Below are 21,945 nucleotides of genomic sequence, written 5' to 3'. Positions count from 1 at the left end.
TCGGCATGAGAAATGGTTCCTGTTTTTTTTGTTCCAACTGATCTTCACATATCAGACTGACCTTTGGTTCCTGCCCTGTGCCTGAAATGTTATCAGAACGTCTTGAAGATCTTGAAGAAGTCCTTAATGCTATAGTCAAAAGCTCTAACAGGTTGTAAATTACTCTTGAATTAAGCATCAGCCAAATGTTGTAATGTATGTAAAGAATTTTTGATCATTATCTTTTCCACTTGGTGCCATTCTGAATCGTGGTGTGCGTTTTTATTATTAAAATCAGTAGTAGTACATGTTCAAAAGCACAACCATTAGCCGTAAGATATGGCAAATATTACACTTTCAATATGTACATTGATGGTTTTACTACAGGGAGGCAGCATGGAGTGACGTACCTATACATTTCTTTTACTAAAACCGTCTGTAAACATTCCACAGCTTTTACTCTGCAATTTTTCTTTTCATTATACATTCTGCAATACATAGTTTAAACAATGTATTTAAATTATGTTTCCATTGGACAGCGATTATTTGCAATGTATATGCTTGCGTTCTGTGGGTAAAAACTGTATAATTACAGTTAGTAGTTACTACAGAGATCCTGAGTCCTGAGAAGACAAATAAAAACATTTGTATCCACACAGGTTCTACTGTACATTGCAATGTAGTTGTGCCTACAGACATCTTTGTGTATGATCCCTGTGCTTTTTAATTACAGCAGGATAAACCAAGTGTGGAACGCAAAACACTGACCAGGGAACCCAATGTTGTAATTTTCTTCCCATATATTCTCAGGGTAAATATATCTGAGTCCAGAGCCTACCTGGAATCATTGGCAGCGCAAGGCGGGAATACACCCTGGAGGGGGCCCCAGTCCTTTACAGGGCAACACACACTCACACACATTCGCTCACACCTATGGACACTTTTAAGTCGCCAATCCACCAACATGTATTTTTGGACTGTTGGAGGAAACTGGAGCACCTGGAGGAAACCCACGCAGACACAGGGAGAACACACCACACTCCTCACAGACAGTCACCCAGAGGAAACCCACACAGACACAGGGAGAACACACCACACTCCTCACAGACAGTCACCCAGAGGAAACCCACGCAGACACAGAGAGAACACACCACACTCCTCACAGACAGTCACCCGGAGCGGCAATCGAACCCACAACCTCCAGGTCCCTGGAGCTGTGTGACTGCGACACTCCCTGCTGCGCCTCCATGCCGCCATATATACATATATCTGAATTTACTCATCAAAATAATAGAAATTAGAGATCCAGACTTGTGTAAGAATACAAAAATATTTACTTTTATTTTATGGCAGATCAGAACATAAACAGAATGACAAAATGCATTTTTATAGAAAAAATAAAAAGCTCTCATGCAGGCGTTTTGCTCTTCCGTGATGCTCATCTGGAAATAACTTAGCCCTCCTCTAACTGACTTTGTGATCTGAGGAAGCTGAGTATGAGTAGGCCTTTCCCAGCACTATTCTGTCTCTGAGCAATTTGAAAAAGGCATAGTAGTTGCTGAAGAGTATGAGAGCTAATGATATTGTCTGGTACCATTTTTCTGAACACATCAGTGAATATAGCTGATAGAATATCATCGCTCCTTCCAGGATGATGAGGATGTTCAATATTCTGAGAGGTTTGTTGAAGAAAAACTGAAGGGGAAAAAAAAAAGGAAGGTTGGCAGTCGTTAAGGAACAAAGACAACCAAGTATCAATCAACACAGCTTCTGTTCAATGCTGCTGTTACAGGGAGACACCCTTTTTTTGGAGACTGGGGAAGTTCCACTACAAAAATAAAATGTAACGTAAAAAAGGAATAATGCTATACATGGCACTGTGTGTCATGTGCTTTTAATTGCATTCATCTGAAATTATTTGGGCATTAATTTTAATTGAGGTCTTGTCTTGAAGGGTCATAAATGGCTTATGCAAAAAGTGACTGACAATTAAATACTTAAATTATTCTAATGTCTTTAAAGAGTTATTTCTATTTAAGGCTTTTATTGAAATATATTTTGTAGAACAAGTATTCAGCTTACAATAAACTCATATTCCATCCCCTAAGAGATTACTACAAACTGGCATCAATCATACATTAATTAGTTTGTTATAGAAGCTTCTGATGTGCTACGTAGTAAATGTGTAGATATATGGTGGGTACTTACATAGAAACGATAATGTGAGACGTCTGAAGGTACTGCTACATTATAGTGGCCCATGGCCTTATACACATTTTTGTTGTGTTTGACCAGTACGCCTGGTGGCCACGTGCAGTCTTCTGTCCATCTAAAAGCATAAGACAAATTAATGGGGTATATGCTTTTTTACACACTTTCTAATAGAAACTTAATGAGACGTACATGTGCTGAAGGACATTGGAACAGAGCGAGGGGTCCACTTTCTGCCAACAGCCCAGGTGAGCAGCAGCTTTATGGAGCAGGTCACAGTATTGTGGTGGTAAAAGGTGCCTCATCAGGATGACAGATGTGCTGACAGACACAAGGATGAAGAGCTCACATGACCAGCGTTTGTCCACATACTGAGTGCTCTAGAAAAGAGAGGATAAGGAGAACCGTGACCAAAAGGAAATTGTTTTATAACTGTAGGCTTCACCAGAGTTTATTTAGTAATGCATTTAAATAATAATTTCAATCTTGTTCTTATACATTTTAAGTACTGCTGTATTTCCTTACCTTGACGAACCAGACCGGTACAAAGGCCACATAGTAAGCGCTTAGCATGGAGCTGACCAGCACCTCCTTCATCCTCCAGTTGAAATCCATCTTCAGGTACTCCACTTCTTTGCGGACGAGGTCTGGGGAGAGGCAGCAGGCATGAGTGGGCATGGGCTGGACGCTGTACAGCTGGCTTGTGTGCTGCTTCCATGTCTCTTTCAACACAGAGAAGTAGTCACTCCCTCCACGCCCCATAGAGCTGCCATTACTCCCCACCTCTTTGGAGGCAATGGTGGTAATCGGAGACAGGGGTCCGGCTCGTCGAATGTCACAGTTTGGCCTAAAGAATGGGATGTACATCCCAAACCTGACAGAGACACAAACACAATGGTTTTCATTTTAAAATTATCTTAGCGCTTACTTCTTTGTATTGTTTATTAGGGACGTAGTGAAAGACATTTTCATGTTCATCATCGTTTTAATAAGATATTTAAATGTACTGTATTTAAGTTACTGTACATGTTTAAAATATGTTCTACATCTTTTGCGCAGCCCTAACTGGCCTAAAAAATTATTTGCAATCATAGGACATTTTATGGCTGGCCCCCAAATATTCTGCTATTGGGATGTTCACTCTTTTGGTAGGTGTTGAGTTTTTAATTTTGAGATTTGAAAACTAGGGAGACCTGAAACAAAGCTCTACATTCATTCATTCATTCATTATCTGTAACCCTTATCCAGTTCAGGGTCGCGGTGGGTCCAGAGCCTACCTGGAATCATTGGGGGCAAGGCGGGAATACACCCTGGAGGGGCCGCCAGTCCTTTACAGGGCAACTCACACACTCACACACTCACACCTACGGACACTTTTGAGTCACTAATGAGAAGCCACCTACAAATGTGTGTTTTTGGACAAAGCTCTACAGCTGTTTAAAAAGTAAAATAAGAAAAAAATTATTCTGCTCTCCACCCGTCTTCAGCTTTGTTAACATAAAGGCCCTGAAGCTAAAACAACCTTCTTACATCAAAACGAGGCACAGCTACAGTCCAATCTGTCAGCTTTGAGTTAGTGAGTGAATAAGTGAGAGGAATGCACCCTGTGGATTTTAAAGTGGACTTCGGATGTGAATGTTCTGAATAACATTCGGATTTTAATATTTAAATAGGCATAAAACCTGACAAAGGGAACAAATTAGAATAGAGAGCGACCATATGAATCCACATGAAAGCCCATGGCTAAGAGTTAAGCAGTAGCATGTATCTTGTTTAAGGACGATGGGAGGTCTAATACTCACGGGTAGCAGAGAAACAGAAGGCTGAGGAAGGAGTAGGTTCTGAAAAGGTTAATGAGTGAATGACATAAACCCCAGCCAGTGAGGGTTAGCACCGCAAATCGAGCAGTCACTAAGAAGACTGAATGAGGGAGGGATAACTTCCCACTCTGGGAGGCCTAGAGAGAGAGAGAGAGATCATTTAATTCACCATTTTAATAGTAATAAAAATATATATATACACTTTTTTTTAAATTCTGTGTATATTTCCTCACCATCTGCTAGCTCCCCAGTCTGTTTGTGTGTTAGAAACAGATATAATGTGTTTATGAAGCCCCAGTGTCTGTAAACGTGTCTGTTATTATAGGCTCTCTCTCTCTGTTTACGTCAGAAAATCAGCATTTTGGAGGATTTTAGACAATGAAGAAACTGCCAAACATTGAAACGCAGGAACCGAGAGGAGGATTTTGCTTTATTCCTCTTCCATAGGTGGGCAATGCAGACATATTTTTGCTGTCAATGGAACTGACCCTAAATTAGAGAGAGCCCTAACTGAATAAAATTAATCACTGGCCTAAAGTGCAACAAAACTATACAGGATCCTATAAAGGATTTTCTGTGGTAATTCAAACAGTGAATAAACTTCAGACACACATACCATTCCACCTTAAAAAACTGGAGCTTCTGAATGTAAATAAACCAGAGAACAGCGTTCCCCCAATTGTAGACCCTTTAATTAGTACACAGCCATAATTTGTTTGTTTTGACTTGCTAATACTGTTGTTTAAAGCAGTATTCCACCATTTTCAAGCTAACTCTATCTGCTGCATCTATCAGTAATATACGATCAGATACCATGGGCAGTCATTTTCACTGTACTTCCCAAAAGGAGGAAACACTGGTTGGCTAAAATTATCCTTTAATAATAGAAGCCAATGGGCACTTTGCAAGTCGGTGTTTGTTTTGCAAAACACATTATTGTTGAACACTTTCATAAATAATATAAAATGTTGCTTTCAGTTTTCCAGTGGGAAGACTTTTTTTTTAGCAATTAATTATCAGTATAACGGCATGGGCAGGTAATACATATTATCTGGTTTAACTGATTATATGCTACACATATACAGCAGAGATTTAGTGAAAAATTGTGGAATATGTATTCAAAATAAACTCTCACAACCCCATTACTTAACATTCTACACCTCATTACCTCTTTCGCTATGGCCGCTATGAGCCGACGAGCCAACACGATGACAGTAAACACCAGCATGTTGTAGTCAATCAGATGAAAATTCTGGAAAGATAAAACGAGTCGCGTTGGGACATGCAAACTATTTCTGATGAAGTGAGGTGTGAAGCATTTATTATGAAGCATTTGGGCATATCATTTCACTGCTTTTGGGTTTTATGAGTACACAAACACACACATGATTATGTTAATTAATATATAAGACATTTAAAAATAATATCTTTTTTTATTCATCAGGCAAACTGAGTGACCTCCACTTACCAGTGATGTGTGGGAGGGGGGGTGTGAGGGTGGGTACCACCACACTGTCTTGTAGATATTAACGTAGTGCACAAAGAGTGCTATAAGGTGGCAGAATAAGAGGTGGAGCTCAAAGAGTATGTTTTTGTCCACAGCCAGCTCAGGAATCTTACAGTGCTTCAGAGGGACCACGGTCTGTGTGGCCAAAGGAGGACTGGACATTCCAGTTCCTGAACCATTTCTGCTGATCAAGCACAAATTAATATAATTTAAATGACCAAGAGATTTCAAATGAACAAATAACCTGTCATCAGCTCAAATAAATGACATTAACCTTTGAAAGTTAAGATGTTTTTTTCACTTTTCAGAGTGGTTTCCACATTTTATATATTTATTCAGGGCTGCATATCCACCCTCAATTGAGCTATGAAGTTGTGTCTTCATGTGTCTCACCTGGTGCGTGACCTCACACCAGTCACAGGTGAGCTGGTGGAGTGGTTTCCATTGTTGACAGATCCAGTCTCCCCACCCAGTGGAGAGCGACAGTATGTTGTTCTGTTCGCTCCTTTTCTTCCACCTCCTGCCATTCCACGTCTTTTTTCCCCACTGTACACAAATCAGATCCCCTACACTGCTCACTGCTGAGTTAAACGGAGGCATAAAATATCATCAACAGGTACAAGACTGGCCAGGATTACTTTTATCAAAATGTTTTCCCCATTGTTGAAGAACATTCATTCATTTTCTGTTTATCCAGTTCAAGGTCACGGTGGGTCCGGAAACTACCCGGAATCACTGAGCGCAAGGCATGAACCCACCCTGGAGGGGGCACCAGTCCTTCACAGAGCGACACACATCTCACTCACTCACCCCTATGGACACTTATGAGTCGCCAATCCACCTACCAACATGTGTTTTTGGATTGTGGGAGGGAAACGGAGCATCTGGAGGAAACCCACGCAGACACAGGGAAAACACACCACACTCCTCACAGACAGTCACCCGGAGGAAACCCACACAGACACAGGGAGAACACACCACACTCCTCACAGACAGTCACCCGGAGGAAACCCACGCAGACACAGGGAGAACACACCACACTCCTCACAGACAGTCACCCGGAGGAAACCCACACAGACACAGGGAGAACACACCACACTCCTCACAGACAGTCACCCGGAGGAAACCCACGCAGACACAGGGAGAACACACCACACTCCTCACAGACAGTCACCCGGAGGAAACCCACGCGGACACAGGGAGAACACACCACACTCCTCACAGACAGTCACCCGGAGGAAACCCACGCAGACACAAGGAGAACACACCACACTCCTCACAGACAGTCACCCGGAGGAAAACCACACAGACACAGAGAGAACACACCACACTCCTCACAGACAGTCACCCGGAGCGGGACTTGAACCCACAACCTCCAGGTCCCTGGAGCTGTGTGACCGCGACACTACCTGCTGCTGATTTGCTCTAGTCTTTGTTGATAACAACTGCAAATATATCATTCAATCCCAATACCACATTTTTTGTTAGTACATGGGATCCATTTACAGTCCCAAAAGGCTTTGGTCCAGTACAGATGTCCTGCTCAAATACACCTGATTCCAACACACTGGATTCAATTCTGAGGACAGTTTAGTAAAGCAGCTGGACAGTCCTGTTTTAAGTGATTGCTTTGAAAAGCACTAAGTACAACCTGGCCATGACCAAACAAACAACTGTCTTCTACAAATCCCAGCCTCTCTCTGCTTTACCAATCTAGATTTGTGGACTTAAAAATCAATACTGTATTAACGACTAATAAATTACGTTACACCCTCCTATCTCCAACTACATATCGAGGTGTCCTTTAAGTTAAGAATTTCCATTATTTTTAATTATCAAATTGGTCTTATATATTTCTATTTACAAATATAAATGATTCTGTACAGTGTGAAAAAAAGATAGCAACCAAACTACTAAACCCACACTGTGAGGTTTGAGTTGAAATAGGCTAATAAATATCAACATCACTGACTGCTCACTGACTTGGCTGTTAAGAAATCAGAAACCACACCAGAAGCAGATCATACCCGACAAAAAGACTATTATCCACCGGTGTGAATAAACAGCATCAACAAATTATGTACAGACTTTACATGGTTTTGCATACAGGCTTGTCCTGTTTTACTGCTGCTTTGTATTTATGCTGAAGTGTTATCCTTCTTTGCTTTTAATTAAGCCGTTAATTGGCGCCCCATCCAGGGTGATTCCATTAAAGCTTGGCACTGGCCGCGACAAAAAATGTTACAAACAATGAATGAATGATGAAAATGTTCACATTTTACAGAACAGTACTCTTTTTAATTATGTACAAAACGTAGTGTTATGAGGTTGTGTTGCACCTGTGGCTTGTTTTTCAATAAGCTTCCATTTCAAATGGTTAAATGCAAAATCGATGGCCCATTTAATTTACATAAAAGGAAGAAATTATGACTCACTACAAGACTGATTGTATTTATGTATTTGTGCAATTGCAATTTGAAAGCGCAATTTTCAAATCACAAAAGCTGACATTTTAATTCTAGCCTTCATTATAAGAAAAACTTCTAGGTAAGATTTAGAGAACCAAAAGAAAACAGACGAATAAAAAAACTTTGATGTACATGACATCCACAATTAAAGATGCGTCTGTAACTGTTCAGGGCTCAGAATTAAAGTCAGAACTCCTTGATTTAAGAACATGCATGTTTTACTTCATAAAACTAAAACAGCAATGGGCCACCATAAAAATAACAAGTTTACACATTTTGTTGCAGTTTAGGAGCAAAAATCCATATTTTATTTTAACCTAACATATAAATATTAAAGGTGGTTATATCACCAACACCATAAATTAAGATTTATTGCTGCCAAAACAAATATGACCTGCCATAAATGTGCAATTGATGTTATATTTGATCATTAAATCATATCTGAGTATGTTCTCTGGTCGCTTATTACAATCAGCAAACTGTTATTATGGTTAGCCTTGTTAGCAAGCTAAGCTAAGCAACCTAGTCCGTGCACACTTGCTGTCTTCACTATTATTACACCCGAAGGAGATTCAGCGCTCTTTCTGTGGATCGTGTGTGGCCGACAGAAGGACGCAGGGCATATAGTTTTCCCCTAAACAGATTCATGGTCCTGACAGCATGCAGCCAAAACAAAACGAGTAGAGGCCTAACGTCAATTCGTTTTGTTCGGGTTCCAGTTTAAATAAACCCAAACTCACCTGTGTCCAGAGGGTAGGGTTAATCCTGAAAAGGCCACAGAATAACAGAGAATATTCCAGTGTTTGTTCAGTGAGGTTTTAATGAAAGAAAAGTGACCGAGGACTGCATTTTTCGCTCATCCTGCTGCTGAAGATGCTACTGAACACGGGAACGCGCAGCGCGTACATGAGGGAGGCGGGGTGAGCACGCGCGTGCGAATGTATTCCTGTTCCTTAAAGGGATATTCTGACCTGCAGGGAAAATAGAGATACATACCTTGATAACACATGTCTGTTATATGCTATGAGCGGTGTTATAAGCAAACTAAGCACTCAGCTACATGACAGAACATTTCCGCTTCGAAACCTCCATATTTCAAGAAAAGTCACAAATGGGTGCTTTCAATCAGTCAGGTTTTCTCATGTCATAAACCTAAGGAACCAATCCCGTCAAGAAGCGGTTTTGGGGGCTTTCAAGCTACAGACGAACAGCATCCTCTGGCCACTGATGAAGGACTAGAGAACGACTAACACAAACTGTGAAGCAACACATGAGCTAATGTATCTACATCGTGGAACAACAAGGTAGGTGTTTCTAATAATAAGACAGCGAGTAGACAATGTGCTTAAAAACTCCAGCAGCACTGCTGTGTCTGATCCACACGTCCCACATTTTAGCAGGTGGTGTCACAGTCATACATCTCCAGGGACCTGGAGGTTGCGGGTTCAAGTCCCGCTCCGGGTGACTGTCCGTGAGGAGTTTGGGGTGTTCTTCCCGTTCCCGCGTGTGTTTCCAACAACATGTTGGTAGGTGGAATGGTGACTCAAAAGCGTCCATATGTGTGTGTCCTCCCTGTGAAGGACTGGCGCCCCCTCCAGGGTGTGTTCCTGCCTTGCGCCCAGTGATTCCGGGTAGGCTCTGGACACACAACCACCCTGAACTAGATAAGCGGTTACAGACAATGAATGAATGAATGAATATGGTCAATCTACGGATGAGCCAATCTGTGTGATTTTACTAAATGAGGTTCATTTATTTAGGCCATTGTGCCCTCGTTAGGGTGTAGGGGACAGTGTGTAAGAAACAATTTGGATACCCTACGGGGGCCGGTGCTAGGTACTGATTGTCAAGTCTCCTGACCAATCGGTTTACTGGAAAGATAAACGTCATAGAGGAGTTTAACAGAGTGGGGAAATTGGTGAAATGGCGTAGCTGAGTAATAGAGAATCAAACCGAATCCTGAACAAGGGTAACAGCGAAGCTTTACAGCCCTGAGGAACATACCGGAGCGCGGGGACTAATCTTTATATCATACCAATGAAGCGGAGAATATCGGAGACTCCGCGGTACGCACGATTTTTATCTGAGAATATAGCTCTATACTTGCATGCTCTTTGTTTACCAAAAGTAGTTGGCTTTCGAATTTTATGTTCCACCTTAAATGGACAGGACTTACAGTCTGGCGTTCTGTGGAAGAATGCGACTGCTGCATCATTTAAGGTGGAACGACAAATTCGAACAAGCAGATGGAGATTAAGAAGCGAGCGGTCAGCTTTATCACCATCACTGCCCCAGGCTTTACACAGAAACCGCTTTTTCTTTTCTTTTATCTCAAGTAAACGTATTTAGGGGGTGGGAAATATTCTCTCATACTAAACGTATAAATGTTAGTCGCGTACGTATCATATCTGCATGTTCTAATTCAATTAGAATAGAAAGGATTAATTTTTATTTTCTGTTCACTGCTGCAACATTTAAGGTGGAACCCAATGCACCTTTTACAATCTCAATTTATCACTGCACCATTAGTGTATTTTAGCCGGCTGCTATAAAAGTATTGCTTTATACATAATTGTGAGTAATATAGTATATTTTTAAATGAATAATTTTGAGGCATTTTTGAGAGGAATGGTATTTCCTCACATTATGGCATTGTTTGCCATGCTATAAGCTTGTACTTAAAAACTTAACTGTTTTCTTTAAAACTAAGCATCTTTGGAATATAAGTTACAACAAGCAGTATATAAAAAAAACACAATTAAGTGTACCAAAGAATCTTTTAGCTATTTAGTATATAAAAATGCACTAGGCATTTTATTCATTATTTTCAACAAATACAAATAAACTGGGAAAACATGGAAAAAGAGATTAAAAATCATTATTTCAGCAGTGTCCTCTGCACAAGAGCATTCTGAACCCGAGAAAACCTTTTTGGAAATCAACACTCCAGACCGGAATGGCTGTCTTTGTTGTTGTGGTTCACCAGCTTGGCTGATGATTGAGGCTATGTTCACATTACCAGGCTGAATAGACTCACATCATGTTTTTGCCTAAAAGAGAAACACATCTGATTTATTTATATTTTTAGCCTGTCCCATGGTTCCGTGCTCTCTATATAGTGAACTGCGTGATGAAACTACGGCTTCTGCACCAAAATAATGCACTTGACTTTAGAAAAGGAGCCGTGTTGGTGATTGTTAAATATAAATGGGTTTGTGTTAGCCAAGTTCACACAGATGAACCCGACCCGTTATTTAAAGACCTTCATTGTGCACTTCAGAGGGGACCCTTTGGGTACAGAGCTGCATAAACATATTAATGTGCACATGCATACAAATTCAGGAACAGATTTGTTAAATTTACAGACAGAAGTTCACTTACATTTATGAATGTGAACCATCAATATAGCCAAATCCAGTCTGAGCAAAAAAACAATTGAAATTGATTAATGAGGTTTGTAATTTGAATGTAGCCAAGTTCTCTAATGCATTGGTCAGGATTTGGCATGCTGGACCTCTGTTGGAAATGTACGTAAACAACAATAGCAGACCAGGGGCACTCTGATATTTTTACTTATGCACCTATTTTCAATTATTATCTTATGGCAGAGAAATTGCCTATTCCCAATATTAATAATCTCTTGTTGTTTTTTTTGTCAACAGACATTTCACTCAGCGAAAGTAAACCTTTCAGTATGCTTTGGCATAACACTACAATGGAACCATCATTTGGTGAGTTAAATAACACGGGCAGTATCTGCAAAAGACTCCTGATGACATAACTAATGAGCAGTAGCATATAGGCCTTAAGGTCACAATCCTCAGTGCAATGCATATATGAGGGATATAAATTGAAATGTGTTTTGTGCAGATAAGTCATTTGTTTACTGTAAAGTTTTTATTGTCCTGGATTCCTTCAGGTATGATTCACTTCACTCCTGGATAGCACTTAATGTGATGACCGACCTTCGCAGGAGAGGAGTGATGGTTGGCATAACCTGTGAAGTCTGGACATATCAGCCGTGTACATTTTCTTCATCCATGTCATTCGTCCACAGTTCTCAGTGGAAAGGATTACTGCAGTAACTACTCATGTACCGTTAAACATCTTGGGTCTTTTCCCCCTCTTTATTGCAGAACTTGTATCAGTTTTAAAATATTGCAGTTTGGTTTAAATATTTAATGTGTTCCATACTACTTTTCCTTGCATTTCACCATTAGATACCCATGCTGCATATGTACCCCAAATTAATATTGGTCCATTTTAAACCCTTGCAGTGTAGTTGGACACTAGACTTTAGTTTTTACAGTGATCTCAGACCACAGAAGACAAACATAAATAAAGCTAACTCCTATCATACAGTAACAACGTGTTTCAAAATGAACAGCATTTATACTCATTGGTAGTTTAATGAAAAAATATGCATACATCTGGTCTTGTAGATATTCCCTGAATATTTAAGCACTTTCCAGCACAACAGCGACTTTAATGATGTTGAAATATTATTTGTAACATTCATTCGTCCATTTTTTTCCTAACAGAACCGCGGCCTACATTTTGAAATCTATAAAACAAAGTTGAACAAATAGTTCTCTGTATATATTTCAGTTGGCTGAGCTAATGTTGACAGTGAATGAAAGCTGTGTTTATCGTTATGCTAATTTGTAGCTAATGGCTTAATTTTGTGTTAGCCACATTAGCATGCTTAAGTTTTTTGGCTACAGCTTCATTTCATAAATTTCCCCTCATATTTTCATGGCAATTGAGTGCTTTATTATTAAGTTAATAACCCCAACATTGCCTGTGCTATAACTAGTTCTTAGTACTAAGAAATGTCGATAGATTGAAAGGAAATTAAAACTGAGCATGCCACAATTTTATTTATTTGTTTGTTTAAATATTGATCTACATGAGATGACATGGTATTTTTTACTTTGTGTGTGGACATGTTAAAGTTTAGACATGTCTAAGAACATCTAGATTTCCTTAATAAACTTTAGAGCTTTTAAAAGAACTACAGGAAGTAGAAAAATATCCTTTATTTACATTATTCAGGAAATTCTTTTTATTTTATTTTCCCGTGCATGTCTGACCATCCAGTAAGAATATAAACATATTTTAATATTTTATGACACTTCTGATAGCTTTAAATGTCTAGTGAGAACTGAAAATTCAACAAGGCACACTTAGATACAGATTTAGATTAGATTAGGTACCAACATTTTGACCGGATAATTAACAATTTACTATTTAGACTGATAGTTTATGCACTGGGAAGCATTTTCATGGCATTTGAAAGGTTTAGTAGCACAAAAACCAACAAGATTTTGCGCCAGTTGGAACCTAAATCCTGGGAAGAACATCCAGGAAGATGGGATATGTGCAATATGGATGCCCTTTTGTCCTGTTTTGAGATAAATGTGTATATTGTACAAAGTGACGAGTTGTTCGTGAAAAAACAACAAAATCACCAATGTCTTCCATTAAATGATGTATAGACTCATCCGCTTACTTTGCTGTAGCGGGATTTGTTGTGCCAACATTATATGTGGCCATGCATGACAGAACGTAATGCTTGCAGAAAAAAGTAGTTGTAGTAAAATATACAGTATATATACTATAATGAACAGTTAGTTAAGCAGATAGTTACCACTGTTGGTGAAACATCCTTTTTTCCTTGAATGGGAAATTTGGATTGCTTTGGGTAAATCACAAAACCTAAGATAGGCCTAGATGAGTTACAAGAAAGTCAATTTTTTTTTGTTTGTTATGTGTATTTTGATTAGGATTAGCTAGCCTACATCATTTCCCCTAAGTATCATTGTCTGGCTGGAGAACATGTGAAAGTATTGAAAAACCAAATTGCATGATCTTGTAAATGTAATACTAGTTTGTGTTACTGTAAGGTTTTTGTGTGACAAATTTGACCAGCATCACCCACCTCGATCTCACCCATAACCTTGTAACGCAGCACCAGTCAAATATCAAAGTCAAAGAAGGATAAACAGGAGGATAGTTTTTTGAGTGTTTTTTTTTCATATAAATAGGTGCTTCACAGCTTTATCAGAGACATGCTGTGAATTGGAGAGGGCAAATTATTTTCCATTTGTGAAAGAACTAAGTAAACATCTTTGGGCGGGGGGAAAGGGACTGAATAAAGAAATCTCTCCAATTTAGTGCCATCTCACTCATAGTCGCGGAAGCCTATGAGCGTTTGGTGGATAGTAATTTATCTAGCATCAAAGTTGCACAAATTATAGCCTACGTTGAGTTAACCTGTAGTTGCATGCCCTAACAATCAAAATATTGTAATGTAGACAAATACCTCAAGGACTGGAAAGCAAAGTATATTTTTAGAGTACACTTACATATATGCAAGCCATAATACATCTTATGTTAGTTATTTAGAAGCAATAATCTTATTATATGCATGAATTCTAGTGCCAGAATGGTGTTTTGTGGAATGGAAAACTGTAGCATATTTGTAGCTGTGGTGAGTGTTAAGGCCTTTTACATGGCACATAGCAGCTGTTAATGTCCATTGGTAGACTATGTTGAAACAGCCCATGGGGAAATAGGCCGGTGAATAGCAGTGCATCAAATACAAACCTGATTCTGAAAAGTTGGAACAGTTGGCAAAATGCAAATAAAAAACAGAAAGCAAAAAATGTAGCTATTAGAACTGGATCAGTCGGGGTCTTCAGTCCCTAAAGATTATAAAATAATGATTTTAAAAAAGATAAACAGCAATGGCTTCTTCCTATGGAACGTGCTGCAAACTTCAAATTGGGAATTGGTGTAATAGTTTAACATTAATTTTAAATTAACAAAATGTATTAGTCATACCTTTTTGTTTTTACTAGCACTTAACATACTGTCCTGACTTTTCTAGAATTTGGGTTTGTACTTTCATTGAAAATTAACCCCACCCCCATCTCCCAAAAAAACAGTTTGAATGTAGTACCATAACTTGGTTAAACGTTTTGGAGGAGGGGGGAAATAGTCTACAACATTGTACTGTACTGCATGTTTTATGTTGTTAAAAACCATACAGAAGCTGAAAACATAATCAAAACGCACAGAAAACAAATATATATGCAGTCAGTTTTAACTGAAAGCAATAGGAGCAAAAGTGTTGGATAGCTGTTGACGACACTCAGACTGTATAGATTTATGTTATAGGTATCAACAGTTATATCAGATACCACAGAAAATATGAGCATCATTGTGCAATAGTTATTTGTAAGACTAGTATTAATTGGTGTTTTTGTATTGGAATGCAGAATAGCTGCTGCATGGTAGAAGTGGGTAAGAAAAGTGTTGTGCTGCATGCAATAATTATGCTTGCTTGAGGAAAAATGCAGAAATGTGAAACCATTTAACTTTTTTTTTGTTTTCTTAAGAAAAAAATGAATTTCCATGTTATTTTCCCCACCTTTTATTATATGTATACCCCACTGTAACCTTTGTTATTCTTAAAGCCAACAGTGCAGTCTGGAAAATATTGTTCTTGTTGTAAGGCTTTATTGTAACAGACAAATGTGTTAACTGTACAACGTCTGATATAAGACAAAAACAAATTCAAAGAATCATTTATGGTGTACTACAAATGTCACAAGAATTTGGATTTTACATCACAATACTAGAGTCAATTAGACAGAACTGAGTCAATACATAGACTTACTGAAATTGTAAAATAAATTTAATAAGACTCATGATTTGTAATGAGCTGGCTGACCCAAATCAGTGACTTCATGTGATTTGTATGACCCTGCTGTCACTTGCATTTTTTGCCAATGGATGGGAAAACTGTATGTTTGGTTAAATCTATGCACTACATATGCGCTGAGCATGCTAAGATGAACCTCTTTTTGAATTTGTACAATTGAAAGGAAAAAAAATGCATCAGAAATTTAGCAATAAAAACAGCATGGTGCCAAGCCTACACGTGTCCGGTTTGTATTAACATTATTGGATAAAATATAGAGAGATTTTTGTATATTCATCGTAATATTTATTCATTCATTGTCTGTAAGCTCTTATCCAGTTCCAGAGCCTACCAGGAAACACTGGGCGCATGGCAGGAGCACACCATGGACCAAGCAGTCTATCACAGGACACACACATAACTTACACCTGTGGACATTATCAAGTAGCCAATCTACCCACCAATGTGTGCTTTTGGACTTTGGCAAGAAACAAGCACTAAGAAGTAACCCATGTGGACATAGGGAGAACATACCAAACTCTTCACAGACAGTGACCCGGACGGGTCTTGGAACCCGCAATCCCAGGACCTGTGTGACAATAACACTACCTGTCGCACCACCCTGCATTTAACACATTCCATATTGCCATTGCTGTATGTAGATTTTAAAGTAGGACTTTAAAAACTCAACACTCCCCAATAATGTCTGTCATTAAGCAGTATGTAATGTCATATAACATTCTTCGTTTTGAGGCATTGAACTCTTCAAGAGGTGTTCCAAAAAGCTGGTTTAACAAAAGTGAGTTGGGCACTGTAATTCACACTGTTGGCCTGGCAAAAAAAAAGGTAATTACTGATGTTTATTCATTATCTGCAACCGCTTATCCAATACAGGGTCGCGGTGGGTCCAGAGCCTACCAAGAATCATTGGGCGCAAAGCAGGAATACACCCTGGCGCCTCGCCAGACCTTCACAGGGCAACTCAGTCACACACACACACCTACAGACACTTTGGAGTCACCATTCCACCTACCAACGTGTGTTTTTGGACTGTGGGAGGAAACCGGACCACCCGGAGGAAACCCACGCAGACACGGGGAGAACACACCACACTCCTCACAGACAATCACCCGGAGGAAACCCACGTGGACATGGGGAGAACACACCACACTCCTCACAGACAGTCACCCGGAGGAAACCCACGCGGACACAGGGAGAACACACCACACTCCTCACAGACAGTCACCCAGAGCGGGACTCGAACGCACAACCTCCAGGTCCCTGGACCTGTGTGACTGCGACATTACCTGCTGCACCACTGGCCCCCCCTACTGATGTTAAACTTCATGAAAATTCAATTTCAAAACATTTTGAAACATACTGATGACAATAAGGCATGCTGTTGATTCTGGCTTGGTAGCGAATAGTAAGAAAGCTGAGGCTGGTAAAATAGGAGCAGGTACACCACCACCACCCTTTAAGCAAGCAAAACAGCTGCACTGTCAGGACTATGGCTGATCTATAACTGATAGAAACCTGGAAGGAAGCTAATCGGTGCCTATAACCCCCAGGTCACAAGTGTTCAAAGCAGGGTCATTACATTTACATGCAGAGCTCAGTTTGTAAACCATGTACATAAAACAGCAGCTTCAATAACTTTATTTACAGTTTCTGCATAAATATTTTCTACTCAAAACCACTAGTCAGCGTAGTAGTAGTCTGAGGAAGATCGATGTCAGTGGTCATGTCTATGTGTCTGTCGACTCTGGGAATGCTCACATCTCCCAACATTTCTTTCACAATGTCCACTTGCTTCAGTTGAGCTTCCAACTCTTGTTTCAGCTGGAAGAACCATGCCAAAAGGGAAAGACATTAGTGAAGGGAAATTATGTATCGACACAGACCTACTCAACTTTCTGGAGAAATAAGTGTGTTAACCAGTATACTCCCTCAAATTCCGTCTTCAAGAAATAGTCACATAATGTTTGTCATGCCTCAGTATAAAAATGGTGCTTTTCCACTGCATAGTACCTACTCTACTCGCTTAGTACATAATAAAGCCCCCCCCCCCCCCCCCCCCCCACCCAAAATACAGCTATTGATGTCAGAATACACTGTCTCTAACAGTAAACTGCCGGCTTTGGAAACCACAACAATGGCAGCGGTAACATTGTGCATTGTTTTCTCATTGTTGTTGTTGTGTTTTATAGGGACTGAAATCGGCTCAGCACAATAGTTCAAACAGATCAGTAGAGTTTTTCCATTCCCTTTGGCACCATCCAGCTCTTGCTTGAGTGTTTTGCCTGAGTTGCGACCATGCAGTGAAAACCCCGAATAAAAAATACTGCAGTATAAACATAGATGACGTAATTGAGATAAAAGGCACTTCAAACATAAGATAAATCTAACAGTGAAGTTTAAGAGATGCTCACCTCAGAGATATGTTTTGTTAAAGGTCTGGGATCAAAACTGACTTTCGACGCTTTCACTACAGTGGAATTTTTTAAGATGTAGCTAAATGGGGAAAAAGTGTCAAAACACTCAAAGGCTTAAGATGAATTTCCATTTCAAAAAACAGTGGAATGTTTATGGTTCCAGTATTTTAGATCAAGAATAAACATAATACACAAATCTCACCAGTTTAGCATATCTTTTCGCAAGAGGAAGAGGTCTCGCAAGGAGGAGAAATGTGCTGGAGTGGAGTGAAGGACGACACCAACACATCGATGACAACACTTGCATTCCAGGAGTCTGTATGTGCTGTATAACAAATATGAAAATGCAAAACTGATTTAAGACATCAAAAAAATAAAAATAAAAAGTTAAAGGGACACTAGGTAAATTTTGGTATTTTTGTTTCTGGAGCTTCCCATTTTTACAGCACTGTCCTGTAAAAGGAGGGGGGGGGGTTCCTACACTCCTCCAAACGTTACATAGTACAGTTTCTGCAATGCTAAGCCTGGAGAAGCAAAGACAGAGGCTCTATTCTCCCTATTACAGAAAGTGGCACATCACGATGACTTTAAAGTTGTAATTTTAAGGTGAATATATTATGTAATGTTTTTTAAAATCTTATGTTAATTTTGGTTAAAGCTGCAGTTTATATATTTATTTATTTGAATTAAATTTAAAATGTACGGGGCAGCTCAATGAAGCTGCAGGTAGTGTCACAGTCACACAGCTCCAGGATCCTGGGGTTGCGGATTCCATTCCCGCTCTGGGTGACTGTCTGAAGAGTTTGGTTTGTTCTCCCTGTGTCTGCGTGGGTTTCCTCTCACAGTCCAAGAAACATGTTGGTAGGTGGACAGGCAACTAAAAATGTCCATATGTGTGAGTGAAAGTGTGAGTGTAAAGGACTGGGGCATTCTCCTGTTTGTGTTCCTGTCTTGCGCCCAGTGATTCCAGGTAAGTTCCTGACCCACCACGACCCTGAACTTGATAAGTGCTTACAGACAATCAATGAATGAATGAATGAAAAATGTAGGATTCTGAAGACTTCAATATTATGTATATGTGTGCTGAAATGAGACCCCTGTAAAGCATGAAAGAGTAAGTGCTAAAATCTCGAATTATGAGGTTTTGCAGGACTTGTACAGACCATGCCAAAATCTTGTACATAAACACTTGTACATCAAAAAAATTATTGCACCCAGAAGGAATCATTCATTCATTATCTGTAACCCTTATCCAGTTCAGTGTCGCGGTGGGTCCAGAGCCTACCTGTAATCATAGGGCGCAAGGTGGGAATACACCCTGGAGGGGCGCCAGTCCTTCACAGGGCAACACACACTCACACATTCACTCACACCTACGGTCACTTTTGAGTCGCCAATCCACCTACCAACGTGTGTTTTTGGACTGTGGGAGGAAACCGGAGCACCCGGAAGAAAACCCACGCGGACACAGGGAGAACACACCACACTCCTCACAGACAGTCACCTGGAGGAAACCCACGCGGACACAGGGAGAACACAACACACTCCTCGCAGACAGTCACCCGGAGCGGGAATTGAACCCACAAACTCCAGGTCCCTGGTGCTGTGTGACTGCGACACCTACATGCTGAGCCACCGCAGAAGGAATCAATCAACAATCAATCAATTTAACTTGGTGGGTTGGTTTGACAATGTGAGACATGAAAATGATCAGCTGCGCATGTGACATAAATAAGGATGTTGCATTCTAACTTGTGCTGTTATGCTGGCAACAGCTAAAACTACATGCATGCAGACCAATACAATGACTGCCTTTAACACTATAAGTTAACATGTGTTGGAGGCACCTTTGTCGGCTCCAAGATGAAGGGATTGTTGTCATGAATCACACTTCCAGAAGGCCTGGTATCAAGGTGCCTTCATTAAAGTCACTGAGAGCCCAAAATTATGTAAATAGAGTCCTGCAATCAGTTTCCTCTGTTTTCTGAATACACACTCCAACAGGACAACGCTTATCTGCATACTGCAGTGGTCTCAAGAGCCTGCCTGAAGACATGGATTCTATGCCATAACCAGCCACATCGCCAGACCTATCCACAGTTAAAAACGTGGGGATGCTATGGGACATGCTCCCTTCCAAATACAACTGCGATCTGACACTTCCTTCTAAGTGCAGCTATTTTTTCCCCCAACAATGAGTGTATTTACATCACTAGTACATTATTCTACATCCTCACTTACTGTCTACAGCTTTGAATAAATTCTCTTCAAAAACTCATCATTAATCCACAACCATATTTTTCACAAACAACCGATTTTTGCACATCTTACGACTATTGTACCACATGTTGCTTCAATTTTACATTTCAACAAGTGAAGCCCCCAGTTTTAAGCAGGTTGTACTATAGTAAGGGAGGAAGATTTCATAGGACAGCATACTTACCAAAAAGCCAGTGGACCTTCTAAGCTCATCTCCAACTTTCCTTTCACTCTCACATCATTTGTGACCTCTAGACAAAAAGATTTATGGTAAATCTGCCAGCTTTTCATAGTTTATAATAAACCTTCTACCTTCTAAAACATTCTACACACCTTTTAGAGGTAGATATAAAAAACTGAAAGAAACACACTGAAATGTCTCATAACATTAGGCCAGTAATGTTTTGATTTCAATTAAAAATATTTTCACCAGAAACTTACTGAGACAAATGAGGGACTTGAAGGGTTTAGCTTCCCCACATATTCCCAGAGAGTCAGCCATCACTGTGCTGCATTTAGCGCAATGTAAAACACAGCACTTCTCATAGTCCCGAATGTGCTCTCTATTGTCCTCCATTACCTTTAGTTGGTCTATAACTATGGTGCTTTGGATGCTTTCGCATTCGAAGTTATGGTTTGACAAAAAATGACGGCTTCCGTATGACATCTTAAACGTTAAATAAACTTTAACAGCAACCACTAAACACTACAAACGAACTTGAAACGACGAGTCCTTTCCAAGTGAGTCGACTCTTAAGTGAACGTTCAATAAGTTGACTCCTTGCAGAAGGGTTATTTTTTAAATTTATGGATTTAAATAAATATAAATAAGAAGATCGTGATATTCGAACTGATTATCAGTGGGATTGTGTTTGTTTGCTCATGGATCGTTTTAACAGAATTTTCTATCATTTTATTTTGGCCTTCCCCTAAATTCCCCATCTGGTCATTGATTAACCCTTAAAAACTAATTTATGTTCATCAATATTTCATATAAAATTGAAAAAACTTCCCCTATCTATATAACATCTAAATAACTATATTAATGAACATAAAATTATAGGTATTATCCCTAACATAGCTATTTTTTATTTTAATGCTACAAAATGAAGAGCCATTTACGAACCGACTCTTACTTATTAGCTGAGCCAAAAAGAGCCAAAATGTCCATGAACGGCTGTAACTCATGAATCTCTGGATGAATATCAAATGGCTCTATGCTCCCTACCTAGTGCCTTATATAAGTCATGAACTGACGCTTTTGACAGTAAAATAATCCATTATAAATTATATAAAATACTTTATATGTAGTCAAGAACAACACTTTTCACTATCTAAAAAATGCTATGATGTTTTAGTGTGGGGAAATCATAGGTTAAGGGTGTACATTGTGCACTATGTAGGGAAAAAAGAAGCATTTTGTGATTAGGCTTCACTTACGCGGGCTCGTCTTAGACCCGCCCATATTGAAGTATCGCAGACCAATGACAACGTAAAAAGTTAGTGTCGTCACGAAGGCTTCTAGCCAATCAGACGACTAGGTGGCGATTTTTGAAAA

At 39.6% G+C, this 21,945-nt stretch overlaps 2 protein-coding genes and 1 long non-coding RNA gene across 6 annotated transcripts; 1 reads left to right on the top strand and 2 right to left on the bottom strand.

Annotated features, from left to right (window-relative positions):
* Positions 1-1,321: 1,321 nt before the first annotated feature.
* tmem39b (transmembrane protein 39B) lies at positions 1,322-8,922 on the bottom strand. Of its 4 annotated transcripts, none has more exons than XM_066679443.1 (9): positions 8,726-8,922; positions 5,911-6,098; positions 5,479-5,701; positions 5,179-5,262; positions 3,993-4,147; positions 2,716-3,064; positions 2,383-2,570; positions 2,188-2,308; positions 1,322-1,674 (listed from the first exon to the last, which is right to left on the bottom strand). In XM_066679443.1, the coding sequence occupies exons 2-9, from the start codon at positions 6,042-6,044 to the stop codon at positions 1,444-1,446; spliced, it is 1,485 nt and encodes a 494-aa protein (XP_066535540.1). In that variant the 5' UTR covers positions 6,045-6,098; positions 8,726-8,922; the 3' UTR covers positions 1,322-1,443. The 4 variants fall into 4 exon arrangements, with proteins under 4 accessions (XP_066535540.1, XP_066535543.1, XP_066535541.1 ...); XM_066679446.1 differs by having other exon boundaries at positions 5,479-5,698; XM_066679444.1 differs by having other exon boundaries at positions 5,911-6,095.
* Positions 8,923-9,861: 939 nt separating this feature from the next.
* On the top strand, positions 9,862-15,515 carry LOC136705396 (uncharacterized). The gene is made up of 3 exons (XR_010804060.1): positions 9,862-10,051; positions 11,648-11,716; positions 11,905-15,515. It is a non-coding gene; the product is annotated as an uncharacterized lncRNA (long non-coding RNA).
* A 375-nt stretch (positions 15,516-15,890) lies between these two features.
* On the bottom strand, positions 15,891-21,214 carry oip5 (opa interacting protein 5). The gene is made up of 5 exons (XM_066678930.1): positions 20,829-21,214; positions 20,572-20,638; positions 18,331-18,453; positions 18,126-18,207; positions 15,891-17,535 (listed from the first exon to the last, which is right to left on the bottom strand). Exons 1-5 carry the CDS (start codon positions 21,052-21,054, stop codon positions 17,380-17,382), a joined length of 654 nt encoding a protein of 217 aa, XP_066535027.1. The 5' UTR covers positions 21,055-21,214; the 3' UTR covers positions 15,891-17,379.
* Positions 21,215-21,945: the final 731 nt, after the last annotated feature.

This window comes from Hoplias malabaricus, chromosome 8 (assembly GCF_029633855.1).
Source record: "Hoplias malabaricus isolate fHopMal1 chromosome 8, fHopMal1.hap1, whole genome shotgun sequence".
In the NCBI taxonomy this organism is placed as follows: Eukaryota; Metazoa; Chordata; class Actinopteri; order Characiformes; family Erythrinidae; genus Hoplias; species Hoplias malabaricus.
The sequence above is the reverse complement of the archived record's forward strand: the minus strand, read 5'-3'. Positions and strand labels throughout refer to the sequence as shown.

Bases quoted from the DNA above. Each gene is read 5' to 3' on its own strand.
- oip5 (XM_066678930.1), bottom strand. From the start codon at position 21,054: ATGTCATACGGAAGCCGTCATTTTTTGTCAAACCATAACTTCGAATGC. The intron at 20,639-20,828 runs GTAAGTTTCTGG...CTTTTTGTCTAG, and splicing joins CAAGTCCCTCATTTGTCTCA to AGGTCACAAATGATGTGAGA. The intron at 18,454-20,571 runs GTAAGTATGCTG...TTTGTTATACAG, and splicing joins GAAGGTCCACTGGCTTTTTG to CACATACAGACTCCTGGAAT.
- tmem39b (XM_066679443.1), bottom strand. From the start codon at position 6,044: ATGGCAGGAGGTGGAAGAAAAGGAGCGAACAGAACAACATACTGTCGC. The intron at 5,263-5,478 runs GTAAGTGGAGGT...TTATCTTTCCAG, and splicing joins CCCCCTCCCACACATCACTG to AATTTTCATCTGATTGACTA. The intron at 4,148-5,178 runs GTAATGAGGTGT...CTCTCTCTCTAG, and splicing joins TAGCGGCCATAGCGAAAGAG to GCCTCCCAGAGTGGGAAGTT.